The sequence below is a fragment of the Nyctibius grandis genome, chromosome 1, assembly GCF_013368605.1.
Source record: "Nyctibius grandis isolate bNycGra1 chromosome 1, bNycGra1.pri, whole genome shotgun sequence".
Taxonomy (NCBI): Eukaryota; Metazoa; Chordata; class Aves; order Nyctibiiformes; family Nyctibiidae; genus Nyctibius; species Nyctibius grandis.
This window is the reverse complement of record NC_090658.1, coordinates 89,479,306-89,494,207: the sequence shown is the minus strand read 5'-3', so window position 1 is coordinate 89,494,207 and position 14,902 is coordinate 89,479,306. Positions and strand designations below refer to the sequence as shown.

At 44.2% G+C, this 14,902-nt stretch overlaps 1 protein-coding gene across 3 annotated transcripts in view; it reads right to left on the bottom strand.

Moving 5' to 3' along the window:
* Window positions 1–4,802: 4,802 nt before the first annotated feature.
* Window positions 4,803–14,902, bottom strand: part of BACH2 (BTB domain and CNC homolog 2) — a 199,010-nt gene continuing 188,910 nt past the window's right edge. For all 3 annotated transcript variants that reach the window (XM_068413191.1, XM_068413199.1, XM_068413181.1), the window contains one exon: window positions 4,803–7,828. In XM_068413191.1, the coding sequence (XP_068269292.1) occupies window positions 7,349–7,828 (480 nt within the window). In that variant the 3' untranslated portion in view covers window positions 4,803–7,348. The remainder of the gene's footprint in view (window positions 7,829–14,902) is intronic.

The window sequence follows — 14,902 nt, the reverse complement described above, 5'->3', positions numbered from 1 at the left end:
ATGATTTAGGGTTCCCTGCCTGGTGATAAAAAAGCCTGGGGAACCTCCCTCTAGCAGCTTGCCCTCCTCCCCGCTTCCCACAGCAGCATCCCAGCAAGTCTGTGGACCAGGTTAGGACAAGTGGTCATGCCACTCGCCCCCTCCAAGATCTCCTCCTGCCAAGCTGTTGAGCAGGCTCTTGGGTTGCATCCAACCCAAGGGGAGAGGTGGCTGCCATGCATTTAGGAGTCCCAGAGAGCAAACGCCCCCTGCTGGGCCCCGTGCCCTGCTTGTGGCAATAGCACCTAAGGTGGTTGTAATTTCTTCTTCCCTTTCTGGATCTTCTGCAGTGTAAGTGATGCTAACAGTCCATGGCACAAGTTCCTCCTTCAGAAAGGAACACTACCATATTTGGGTTACACACAGAGATTTTCAGCTATATTTTGTTTTGACAGAAACCTCTCCCAATTTCTCTCAGGTTTTCTGTAAAGGGGAAACAAACCCCAGCCTCTCCCCTTGCCTCCCCACACATACACTGGCACTTTAGAAGCCCAAACCAAAGTCTTAGCAGAATTGCCTTAAGTCAAGCACTAGGGGAATGGGTATAGATACGGCTTATTTGATCTTCCAAAACAACTTATTTCATCTTTGCAATGAAATAACCTCGTCTGTTCCTGCAGCAGATCAAAGATAACTGCATCCCTGGATCAAAGACGACTACTGAATTAGCAATGGGACCATGTGAGTGGAGGTCTCTTCATCAGCCCAGAGATGCACTGGGCAGTATCAGCCACATCCAACCCACCCTCCCGAATCTCACCTACAACTCGCGTGTTAACCGAGCACTGCAACATCAATTTCAGAGACAAGAGGAGTCGATTTACAATACATAATGATATGTCTTTATTTCATCAACAGAAATGGTGTCTAGACAAAATTCAGTTAACACTAGCAATTCAAATGAATGAAAAGGGTTGGGTGTTTTTTTTTCATTTTTGCTTTTTGCACAATACTGTATTTACAATGAGTAAATGACGTTTTAAATTCATTAGTTCATAGCAATGCTTTCTTCCAAAAAGGTAAAAATTCTTAGTAACAGAGAGTAAGCATCAACAGCCACCTCATTTATTTATACAATAAAAATCACAAGAAACCACAGTCACCTAGAAAAAAAATAAAGACAAGCTTAAGAACTAGTACAATAAAATGATGCATTGAATTAAGTTACATTAATCGCATAGAATTTGTGTAAAAAGTATGTAGAAAAAACACCTGATGTAACCTGTTACAGTCATTGACCAGTTATGAGAGGTACAGAGGGTTATACAGGTAGATATGTGTGAAAACTGTCCATACTGTTTGACCTGGGGAGGAAAAGAAGAGGGGTTGCACCCCCTTGCATACACTGATAAAAACCCTGTTTTGAATATGGCCTCTGAAGTTTGTAAGGCATATAGAAGAGGTGCACTTGTAACCAACTGGTTCTGGAACAAACTTTTAGGGCATCCCCACTCTTGAAATCAAAGGTGATGCTATGAGTAAACAACCACGCATCAAATACCACCAAAGTGTTTAGTATTGTTCCTGCCGGTCTGAGGGATCCAGACAGCTTCAGACAGAGCAAAGGTAGGAGTGAGAACAGGACTGAAACCATGCACGTTTCTCTCGGGTACATCACAAATGCAGCGTAACGCCGGCCTGGGCGGGGGATCCCAGCCACCACCAGCGTGGGGTAGCTGCTCCCTCCTCTGCCCACATCCCAGAGGGTGAGCTCCTCTGGTTGCAGGTATGAGCCCAGCCGGCGATTGCAGCCCCTGCTCTGCTCCCTCCAAAACGGAGGGCTCATTTGGGTTCGTAGCCTGGGACCGTCTCTGCTTCTAAGCAATCAATGAAATCGAACACTGCCAGTTGCCATTTCTATTTTAGGATGCTGGTTTCTTTCTGCATGCCCTTAATTAGCCAAAAGGGACAACAGTGGCACTGCATGAACCACGCGGTGACTTTCGCCTACGGAAAGGGCTCTGCCCACAGTCACTAAAATTTGTACAAGAACTGGAGACATCTAACTAACTGGCTTTTTAGCAGTTGTTTGGTTGGGGCAATGACCTTATAAAAAGGTATTTTTAGCATTCCTTTCTGCCAAAAAGCAATTCTATTTGCAAAAAAGGCAACGCTATCTGTGTAATACCTTAAAATGCATATCAATATTTGACTTTGATATAAATAACACCTATCTTGGTGGAGTGTAGGAAAATACTGTACACTTAGTCTTTGCACTTAATGCCATTAAAATTTTGAGAGTAAAGGGAATAATTATTCTACAGACCACCAACAATAGATCTTTTAAATATACACACAGAATTTGAACATATGCATATACACATATATTGTATTCTACAGCATCAGATCTGATGCCTGAGTCATGAAATACTCCGAGGAGTATTATAAATATACATATATGTATTATAAACAGGAAATACACACACACAACACTTGACTAGAATTATAGATGTATGTATACATACATACACATATCATATATATGGATGTAAAATTAACTTGGACTGTGTTGGCAGAGACAAAACTGAAATGAAGTCAAAATCCATTGTCAAAATTTCTAGCAGGAAAGAGAGCATAAGTTCTTTATGTTAATAGTTTTAGTTTCACCTCACTTCTGACAAAAATAAACCGCTCCGTACTTAGCAGATCCCCTCCTTATGTAAGACCACCAGCTCTGCTGCTCATACTGAGCTAAACGTTCTCTAGGCAGCCCTAAAATAGAGACTCTTAAAATGCTGCAGCCATGGGCTACAACACTCACCCGGAGGCACCTCTAAACGCATCCCAGATCAGAAAAAAAAGGCGAAAGCAGCGCTCCTCATTGCAATGGTACAGGACATGAAGTGGAGCAAACTGCGAGCCTGTGTAAACCCGGCAAACGTTCACTTCGTCTCACTGCAAAATTCACAACCGGTCTCCTATTCTGCAAACCCACCCCTCTCCCTCTTTTAACCACCACAGCAGTGGATTACAAGACACAAGTGAGGATGTGGTGTTGATTCTGAAATTGCAATGCTTCACCGTGCTTTCTCCTAGTGGATCAGATTTTCTTTTATTACAGGACTATAGTGATTCCAGCATGCAGATTTGTTTTATTTAGTAGGCAATCATAGAGTTACATATTAAAAAAATCTAACTATATATCTAGGCATTTTAACTTCTATTTAAGTGCTCTTTAGAATACAGACTTGATGAAGTGTTGGACTCCAGATTAACGACCACACTATCAGCATTAATCATTTCTCTGGCAGCAGTTAATCCATTTAGCAAAGTTACGTATCTAGTTCCCACTCTCCTTTTTAAAGAGAAGTAGCAGTTAGCATACTAATCACTGTGGCTTGCCTTTGCAGCACATTTTACTTCCTTGGGAAAAAAAATAATACAAGGATTAGATCCAAAAATATAGTGCATCTTAAAAGCAGCATATACCCTTAGAAAGACATTTAATAAATTACAATATATAAAATAATAGTTTTATACTGCAGCATCAAACTTTGACGCCTGAGTCATCACGTTAGGAAGTCTGTGATATAAATACTGGGATCTCCTGATAACACAGCCAACATTTTTGCTTTTGTTTTGCTTGTTTTCTGTTTTGTTTTCTCTCTTTTTTTTAAAAATTTTTTCTTTTTTTTTTCCACTACCTTTTTGTTCCAGAATCAGCTTGCAATGAGCTTTAATTGTGTTCAAGGCACCCCCAGAGAACGCAGAGAAACAAACACATTATATAGTGTAGTACTCACCTGACAAAGCATAACAAGCCTAAATGAAATGAGGTTTCCTGGCGATACAAGTATAGCAATGACAAAGGAAAAGGAGGACTAGATACAGACTGGACAAAGCTTCAAGGACTCGCACGCCCACGAGAGCGGTGCAGCGCCCAGCGGGGAGATGGGGTCTCACCACACCATTCCCAAACAACGTTTGACAGAACTGGTGCTGCACGTATCCTCTTTGACAAAAGCAAAGAGATTCTTACAGCAGATCATGGTGACCACTGGCCAAACTCTTAAACTGCATAAATACTGCAGTCAGTTGTGGTTTTGTTTTTTTTTCTTTCCAATGGTATTCTTGTGGTCAGTTGTTTTGACCTCATGACACAAGAATGGCTGGGTATGTCAACTGGCGTCCAGGTCTGAAACTAATTCTCCCAATGTCTTCCTTTAGCGTTAGCCCAGTAACTGCTTTGAAAGCCGCGTGGTTCAGAATAGCAAAAAACCTCAAAACAAAATAGAAACAAAACCCCACTACCACCACCAAAAAACCCCCACTGAAAAACCATGATACATGTTAATATAGGAAGCAATGACACAAAATCAGCCACTTCTAATGGGAAAGAATGAAATCAAACATCCAGAAAAGCTCACAGGGGAGGGAAAGAGAGAGAGACGAGAGAAAGGTTGAGGAAGAGACACTTATTTGAGCAGTGGTTTTAAATATCAGTTCCCAAGGTAGAGGAAATCAAGAGACCCAGCACCAGTACGAAGCCAGGTCAAACCTAAGAGCTGCAGCACAATGGGTTGTGTGGGTGGGTTTTTTAAACCGTTGGAATGAGGTCAAGAGTACCAGTTGCACATGAGTTGTTAGTAGAGTAAATCTTCATGTCAGGAAGCAAGTTAAAACTTGGTTTTATACTCATAAAACATTCTATCTATTCATATATATAGGAGGTCACTTAAAAATAAAAAAGGCAACAGAAAAACATTTTTAAAATACTGTGTCAGTTGACCCTTCCCTCCCGCCCACCCCCAGCCCCCCCAAGTAGCTATGACTCTATAATGTGATTCACATTTAGTTTTAAATTCTAGCTTTCACCATGGTCTCATAGAAACAAAACTTCTCTGCGAAGCACAGAACTGCTTTGCAACGTCAACAAATTCAAAGGAAAATCAAATCCCGCCCTCTTTGCCAAAGAGCTTCTCAGTCAGTTACCTGCAAAAGATGGCTGGGAGGGGGTTCAGATATTTTTAGGTTAAGCTCTTTTAAAAAGAAAGGATGATTCCTCCCCGTTTTTCAACCGTGTGAACTAGGAGTTTATGGCATTCGTATATTTTTGAACATTTAAAGGTAAGGATTTTGTACAGTAATGATTAATACTTAAACATAAATATTCTCCTACATTATATACTAGTTTTTCTTTGTACATGCGGGGAAAAAAAGTATTTTCAACAAACATGGCACATGCTATATGCATTTCCTCCTTGGTAGCTTGGCTACAATAGTTTGGGTGAAGAGGGTAAAAGCAAGACTTTGTGGCGAGTGGGTGACAGTCCTTGAGCACAGTCTGAAGATGGAAGAAGTGGAGAGAGGGAGCTGATTCCTCCTCCAGGGTCAAGATGCTGATCTACTGAGTGCCTCAAAAAAGCACCAGCGCACACCTCTAGTGTAAACGTTAGCGCAGAAGACCACATAATCACTTAGTGCTTCTGAGAAGCTGCTTCCCCCCCAACTTTTTTTTTTTTTAAATAGGTGTGAACAGCTGGTCATTTTTTTTCAGCGAGAACAAACAATATCAGCCAGTAAAGCACATGACAGTTGTCGTCGATAAAGCCACGCAACCTGGCACACGTAGGGCAAAGAACCACAAACTAAAAACTCAGTACACTTAGAATAATAATAATAATAATTAAAAAAGCATTAGGAGGACGTTTTTCTGTCTACACTGTACATACAGATGTTATGCTTGAAAAGCTGCTGTCTCACACAGTCATAACATGAGTCAACATTGCTTAAGATACAAATCCAATACAGTTACAACTGAGCCAATTCACTGAGTAGTCTCCTTCGAGACAGCGCTCTTTTAGCTGCGGTTTGTGCCGAGGGCAATGCTGCAGGACAAGAGGATCCTGGAACACAAGAATTTGATGGCTAAGCGACCGAATCGAGTGTTGGCAGATGTATGTTTTGCTCTTAGAGAATACAGTGCTAACTTGACTTCTGCAAGGAAACCAAAGTCAACAACTAGGGGTCTGATCCTGCAACTCTGCCTACCCAGGCAGGATCACTGACTTCACCAGACCCACCTCTGCAACCTGGGTCTGGTGAGGAAAACAGGTAACATCTGAGGACAGCTGAGGTGAGGCTCTGGGGACTAGCCAGAGCAGCAGTTGCTTCCATGAGTAAAGGATGCAGAGTGGGGCTGGAGAAAAAGCCCGACCCCAAGTGCATTGATGTGATCTCCGTTGGCTTTACTTCGTGGAACGTATGATGAACTGATCCAGTTGTCAAATACTTTTTTCTCTAAAGAGTGAAATATACTTTCCCCTATGAGAATCCAAAAGCATCATTAACAGCACTTAAACTTGGTTCGTGAAACAGAAAGAAGTCTGAATATAAAAATAATTCAAGCAGATTCTCTTTACAAATTGTATAGTGAATTCAGTATTTGGCAAGACCGTTTTTACTACATAATGAGCTCCTGAGTGTTTGTCTATTAGCTAAAACTTTTCTATTTTCTTTAAGCCGTAAAGCAAAGAAAACCATATACTCAAGTTATACTGAAGTCATGACTTCATTTATGAAAAGAGGTTTGACCAGAAACTCAGTGCAAGTGGCAAAGTTGACCATTACTGTACAGTATCTGCAAGAAAATAAAATAACTCCACATTGCTCAAGCGGCACAAAATGGCTGTGCCAAAAAAACTGTCTATAATAAAATCTGAAATAAGTTTCCAACATTAAAATTTCATAAATAAGTACAAATCGAATGATATTGCTGAAGTGCGAACCGAGGAAAAAAATTATCGTGTAACAAGTTACCAAACTAGTTCTAGCATCGAAGACAAAAAGGAATGTTGGAACTTGTTTATACAATAGAAATGAAAGCTTCCAGTTTGTAGGATGAGAAAAATTGAGGCATGCAGGGACTTTTGCATATGGATATATATATTTTATATATATTATATATAATATGTACAGTTTAGCTATAAAACTTTGATGTGTAAAGAAGCTGTCTTCAATGAAAAATTGAACATTCAGAGGAAATTCCTGAGTTAGGGTTTTGTGACATGGGCCACTGAGAAAAAAGCTGCGGTTGGGTCCTCAGAGGTGTTATGTCCATCCCTGTTAAGATTGAAATCAACATACAAAACCAGACAGTGTTGCCACTGCTTCGTTCCCTGCCTGAGCAAGGGATAGCACCATTGTGAAGAGAACTCCTGCTTGTAGAGAGGAGGGAATACTTAAAAACAGTATTGCTGCTAAGACCACTGTAGTGTGCACCAAATACGTTCTTCTAGACAACAAATGAACACTGCCACTGGCTGACTGAAGAACACCTGACCAGGTGTAATGTTAAGGTTACAAGTCACTAGGTGTAATCTTTCCTAGGTTGTTCATCTGTTGTACATTTATCAGTCATTTCCTGACAGAAGTCTACCGTGACCGTTTGGCTGCTCTGCTCTGGTGGAAGCTCTCTCTCGGGGTAAGTACCTGTGTCGGCTCCATCCAACCCTCCGCCGGCCAAACAATTTTCTGAGATGTTGTTGGGCAGCCATGGTGCTCCCAGTTGCACTGAGCCTTGCTCCGAGCAGCACTGCATGCTTTCCCCGACACACTGGGAAGTCACCAGGCTCTGCTCCACTCCAGCTGGGGAGGGGCTGATGGTGGTGGCTGGCTGTAGATCCATGGGTCTGAGAACGGGGCAGTATCGGTGGAGAGCTTGGATCTGTTCCGGGCTCTGCATGTCCCTACACACTTCTTGGGAAAGACATGAAAAGTTGTCTAACAATTCTCCCATGCTTGCCTTCAGCTGGTTCCTTTCTGAGAGCAATTTCTCTTTCTCACACACCTGAAAAAGAAAGAAGGCATCTTAGGTCGAGGAAGGGCCATCTGCCGGCTGAACGCTCTGGGCACGTATGCAGCAGCACCCAAGAAGAACACCAACACATCACAGTTAGTTTTATATGGGCAGAGAAGTCACAAAGACATCAAGTATTTGACCACCATGACGTCTGTATGGACTGCAGTTTGGGAAACATCTGGAGAAAAACATTTGAGTTGGAAGAGAATAGAGTCACAAGTTATTCCCAAGAGACTGTTAGTTCCCTTTCTAGACTAAGGCTGCTTGACAGATGATACAAAAAAACTCTGAAAGAAATACTTTCATGGAGAAAAGCCATTACCCATCTAAACAGAAAGTAAACAGGGTTTAGTTCCTGAAGTGAGGATATGTTGCAGAAGTTCAGTTCACCCCCTAACTAACCGCTGGGTCGGTCGGTCAGGGTGCGTGCACCCGCTTTGGCCTGTGGGCCAACTGGACCCCCATTACCACTGAGAGGTGTGTTATTCAGAGGAGAGGATCTGAGTGTGTGCTCTGTGGCCTGCACCATGGCTCATTTTCTTATGTCCTGGTGCTTAATGGTTTTGGTTTGACCTAATCAAGATATTTTTATGAACATATATGTGAAAAACCTGCAGGTTGCTGGGTTTCTTAACACTCAGTACAACAAGCTCAGTGTCATTTCCCCTTTTTTCTGCTCAAGCTCTGCCTCCTGTGTTCCCAAATGTCCTCCCCTACCAACACCTAGCTCGAGCGTTTTCAGAGTTTCACTGTGTCAGTGGGCTGCTCTACGAGGAGGCCAGGTGAGAGGCAGGACAGCACCGGTGAGGAGGAAGAGCAAGAGAGTCTGGTGGGACTTATTTTTTCATGCAGGATTCAGAAACTGGGAAAAGGAGCTCAGGTTTTTCTGCATCCAACAAAGCACCAGTAAGGCCCCCAGCCCTAGCTAGGGCAGGGAGCTGTGTGACGTGCTGTGGTGGGAGTCATCTCCAGCTTTAGACCTCATGTGGCCGGCAAGCCCTCCCGCAGGGTGAGCGCTTCTCTCCCTATGCTCAGGAGGCAGACTGGGGGGTTAGGCACAGAGCCAGACCCAGCCTGGGGTTACACCTCTAAAAATCGGTGTTGACTCAGTGCAGACTGATTGGGATGGTCCTGTTGCATCACCTTCTGTCCCAGGAAGGAGAGCATACAGCTCGAGGGAGTAGATGAGATTTTGTAGAGTACCAGAGCTATTTCCAGAGCTGAGCTGGCCTCAAAAGCAGCTCAGCCATATACCTCACCTAGTAACACTGCTAAACCCAAGCTGCCTCGGCATCTGAGGTGAGAAAACTCTACAACTCAGATAATCCAACTATGGGTGGTTGTTGACAGCTGATGGTATTGCCCTGGGTCCGAAGCCTGCACTGGAAGTGTACAGCTGTGTGAATGAGAAAGAGAGCAGTGCACATGAAAAGAATCAACTGCTAAAATATTGATAAATCTATCAAGAAAGCATAAAAATAATAAAAAAATAAACAGATGCTCAAGTACATCTTGAAATAATGAATTATGGAAGAGAATATGCTGTGAGTTTGCAGGGAAAAAAAGGGAATGTGAGTGGGCAGACGGATGAGTGAGGGAAAGCAGGCAAAAAAAAATTACCTATCCAACTCAGAGAGTACGACCATTTCACTCACTGTCTGCTGTGAAACCATCTGTGTCAAGAAGATGGGTGACTTACAGGAAGTAAGGACAGAGCGGGAAAGGGATCTTTCATAAAAAAGACCCAGCCAAGTGAAAAACCCTTAAACCCTAGTACCATTACATAGTTCAGGAGACTGGAAATTACGGGTCACAAAGTAGACAGATGATGACAAAGGAATTTCCAGTGATCATGTATTGTGTGAAGTCAACTGGAGTTTCATTGCTAGTTCTCCTAAGAGTAAGAGTAAGATCTTGAACCAGACTACCTGCTTGGACAGCACGCATTTCAGGGGAGGGCGGAAGTGCTTGAAAGGCAAAGTTAAAGTTTCATGAGTTTAATTTTGCAGCTTTATGCTCTTGCACACCTTCTGAATGTCTTTTTTACGAATGCCCCTTTTCAGAACTATGCACCAAATCCTATAGAATCATAGAATCATTTAGGTTGCAAAAGACCTTTAAGATCATCAAGTCCAACTGTTAACCTAGCACTGCCAAGTCCACCACTAAACCATGTCCCAAAGCACCACATCTACACGTCTTTTAAATACCTCCAGGGATGGTAACTCCACCACTTCCCTGGGCAGCCTGTTCCAATACTTGACAATCCTTTTGGCGAAGAAATTTTTCCTAATATCCAATCTAAACCTCCCCTGGCGCAAATTGAGGCCATTTCCTCTCGTCCTATCGCTTGTTACTTGAGAGAAGAGACCGACACCCACCTCGCTGCAGCCTCCTTTCAGGTAGTTGAAGAGAGCGATAAGGTCTCTCCTGAGCCTCCTTTTCTCCAGACTAAACAACTCCGGTTCCCTCAGCAGCTCCTCATAAGACTTGTGCTCTAGACCCTTCACCAGCTTTGTTGCCCTTCTTTGGACTTGCTCCAGCACCTCAATGTCTTTCTTGTAGTGAGGGGCCCAAAACTGAACACAGTATTTGAGGTGCAGTCTCACTGGTGCTGAGTACAGGGGGATGATCACTTCCCTAGTCCTGCTGGCCACACTATTTCTGATACAAGCCAGAATGCTATTGGCCATTTTGGCCACTGCTGGCTCATATTCAGCTGGCCATTGATCCACACCCCCAGGTCCTTTTCTGATAGACACTTTCCAGCCTCGGCCCATTGATCCAGCCTGTCCAGATCCCTCTGCAGAACCTTCCTACCCTCAAGCAGATCAACACTCCTGCCCAACTTGGTGTCATCTGCAGACTTACTGAGGGTGCACTCGATCCCCTTGTCCAGATCATTGATAAGGATATTAAAGAGAACTGGCCCCAGCACTGAGCCCTGGGGAACACCACTTGTGACCAGCCGCCAACTGGATTTAACTCCATTCATCACAACTCTTTGGGCTCAGCCATCCAGCCAGGTTTTTACCCAGCGAAGAGTATGCTTGTCCAAACCATGAGGGGCCAGTTTCTCCAGGAGAATGCTGTGGCAAATGGTGTCAAAGGCTTTACTAAAGTCCTGGTAAACAACAGCATCAGCTTCTCCCTCATCCAGTAAGCAGGTCACCTTGTCATAGAAGGAGATCACGTTAGTCAAGTAGGACCTGCCTTTCACAAATCCACGCTGACTGGGCCTGATCGCCTGGTTGTCCTGTACATGCTGTGTGATGGCACTCAAGATGATCTCCTCCACAACCTTCCCCGGCACCGAGGTCAGACTGACAGGCCTGTAGTTCCCCGGATCCTCCTTCCGGCCCTTTTTGTAGATGGGCATCACATTTGCTAACCTCCAGTCAACTGCGACCTCCCCGGTTAGCCAGGACTGCTGATAAATGATGGAAAGTGGCTGGGTGAGCACTCCTGTCAGCTCTCTCAGCACCCCTGGGTGGATCCCATCCAGCCCCATAGACTTGTGTGTGTCTGAGTGGCGTAGCAGGTCGCTAACCATTTCCCCTTGGATTATGGGGGCTTCATTTTGCTCCTCGTCCCTGTCTTCCAGCTCAGGGAGCTGGGTACCCAGAGAAAACTGGTCTTACTGCTAAAGACTGAGGCAAAGAAGGCATTAAGCACCTCTGAGTTTTCCTCAGCCTTTGTCACTGTGTTTGCCCCCTCATCCAATAGAGGATGGAGATTCCCCTTGGCCCTCCTCTTGTTGCTAATGTATTTACAGAAACATTTTTTATTGTCTTTTATGGCAGTAGCCAGATTAAGTTCTAGTTGGGCTTTGGCCCTTCTAATTTTCTCCCTGCATAGCCTCACAACATCCTTGTAGTCCTCCTGAGCTGTCTGCCCCTTCTTCCAAAGGTCATAAACTCTCTTTTTTCTCCTGAGTTCCAGTCAAAGCTCTCTGTTCAGCCAGGCTGTTTTTCTTCCCTGCCAGCTTGTCTTTCAGCACATGGGGACGGCCTGCTCCTGAGCCTTTAAGATTTCTCTCTTGAGAAGTGTCCAGCCTTCCTGGACTCCTCTGCCCTTCAGGACTGCCTCCCAAGGGACTCTGTCAACCAGGTTCCTAAACAGGCCAAAGTCTGCCCTCCAGAAGCCCAAGGTAGCAGTTCTGCTGACCTCCCTCCTTACTTCTCCAGAAATTGAAAACTCTTATTTTGTGATCGCTATGCCCGAGACGGCCTCCAACCATCACATCACCCACAAGTTCTTCTCTGTTCGCAAACAACGGGTCCAGCAGGGCACCTTCCCTAGTTGGCTCACTCACTACATGTCACTTCATACTCAAGGCCAGCTTGCTAAATAGAAACTTCAACATTTCTTTTGAAGAATCCTGTACCTCAAAGGGTTTTTGGTTCCTGAAATTCAGCAGGGATCAGGCCCACAAGGTCACTCGTACGCCTTTCATTTATTTCCCCGAGATATGTGTGTCGCTGCGGAGAGAAGGGGACTTAAAATTTTATTTTGCCTGTACACAGTAGATTATGTTAGACAATAATTGTAATGTCACGGGATTGCATAAAGCCAATGAAGTCAAATTAATTTTCAAGTGAAGGCTACATGTATCAAGCTGAACCCCTGCTTGCTGCTAGTCCAGCCCTTAGAGTGCTGCCCCTGGTGCTCTGCTCTGGAGGATGAGACATGTACTCCTCTCCATCATCAGCCCAGTGTCAAGGGACAGGCACGTGCAGCCAAGACTGGACCTGCTTCTCCTGACAACCTGGACGAGAAGCTGCTCTTTCATGCTGCAGAACCTCTGACTCACCCTGCATGCACTGTGGATTACGCTTGGTGCAGGAAGCAGTTGCTCACTATTTTGTTTATCTTTGATGTTTTGTTCGTTTTGCATCAGTGGAGCACTACTCTGAACAATGTTTTGAGTTTTGCTTCTTTTTTTTTCCCCCAGGGCTTCAGCAAAATGGCATCTGAAAGGCTTTGCAAGCCTTGATGATTTAAGCCTTCCAAGTAGCTTGTGGGGTCAGTGTCACCTCCCTGTTACAGAGGGGAAGCAGACAGGCACAGGCAGTAAGTGAGTAACCCTAAGTCATGCAGCTTTCTGCCATTTGTGAGGTGACGGTAACTCAGCTTCTTCCAATGGATTCCTGTCTCTTTCACACTACGTTTGCTACAGCTTGTGCAGAGAATTAAGCATAACAAAGTCTATACTAAAGGCCACTTTCAACATGCAACCTGTTATGACAAGAACAAGACACATCCCGCTCCCCAGACGCACCAAGTTCAATCTACAACTGAGCATGTTTTAAATGTGCACACAGACATTTACATCAATGAGTCCAAATAACCTTTAATTTGAATGGAAGCTGGGTACACAGAAATCTAACTAAGGAAATCCACTTCAGCTCCTTTTGTTTTATCTATGTGAATGAATTAATTTATCCCTCAAACCCTTGGATATTCAAAGGCTGGGTTTAACGCTGGACTCCTAAATCTATGCTGCGTAATGCAATTAAACTGTCCAGTCCTGCATGCTGCACACCCACACTTCTCATAACAGCTGAACTGGGACTATTACATTATTTTTGACGTCTCAGAAAACTTTCAGGACTTTTAAACAGATGAGAAGGTAGTAACCTATTCTGAAGTTCCAGTGTTGCATTTCTCCTACTGAGTGACACTCTGTAGACATGTCTTCCTCCATGACCCTTGTCTCAAGCCTTTTTTCTTGTGTGTGTAGCTTGCTTTCTCAATGGTCAAGGGGTGGCAGGAGAAGAGAGGCAGGGCCCTCAGATCACAGGGGCACTGTCACAAAGGAGGGGAGTTTTTTCAGATAAGGTGCCTATAGCTAAGATGTCTAGAACTGACATGGCTCTCCAGGTGATCCTGTGTAGCAATGGAGAGGAACAGGCACTTCTGGGTTACATGTCACCTCCTCTGCTGCAGGATGAGACAAATAAGACTTGAGAGGTATCTATTTCTCTTCACTGACTAAAAAGGAAACCAGGACAACTAGCTCCAGCACAGGTGTCTATATTGTAGACATCTGTGTTTAGCCACCCAAACCACACCTGAGATGTCCATGCCATGACTGAGAGAGGAATTTCCTGAGCAGCCATTTAGCCTCACTCCAGTCACCTCACTCCCTTAAAATGTGGTAGCACTGTCCACTGACACCTTGGCACACAGGAGACCCATCTTCAGACTTGCTCTAGCCACTGAGCAGGGCATGCTTTGCTCTCCTCTTCACAGCAGACTACTGCCACAGACACACATCAAGGAGGGTTGGGGCAAACCAACAGTTGCCACCTGAACCTGGTGCGCGGAACGTGAAGGCTAGTTCACTGTGGAGTGGGAACAGGCCTTTCGCGTTAGATGGTCCTTGAATCATGGGTGAATTTCAGCCCACAGCACACCAGGAGCGTTAGAGGGAAGAAGACAGCAGGAGCAAAGAGGAACATACCCTTGCCATCTCACTGACTGACACCAAAGGATGTCCACTTGTCTGGAGATTCACATTCATGGCTTTTCACTTCCCTTGCCATTTCGGCCATTTGCTCAGTGAATGAAAGAGTTGAAGAAAAGGTATAGCGAGCTGAAACGTCCTGAAAACGCTGAGCTGCCTTCTTGCACACCAAAGAGAAAGAAAATCTCTACGTAGAGATGAAGCTGGCCCTGCCACACCACTGTTTAGACCAGACAATCTCTGAAGGTGTCTTCATATCTGTCTCTCTTGAACACTCCACGAACCCCTGACCAACAGATAGTTATGGTAGTTAGGCATGGAAATGGGGCCTGGATGAAGAAATGCCTTTGTGGATGCACTGTAAGTACTGGGTGTAAGTTGAACTGCAAGAAGGAAGCTGTGATACAGGCTTCCCTCTTCTTCCAACTCACTCAACAATCTGCTCTTGAGATATCAAAATAAAGAGATATCTAGGCCTCATTCCACTGGAATTTTGTGTTTTCCATATGCATTATATACACACACATACTAATATATTTTTGTATATTAAGTTTTCATACTAGTGGGTCTGCTTACTTACATACAAACTGATT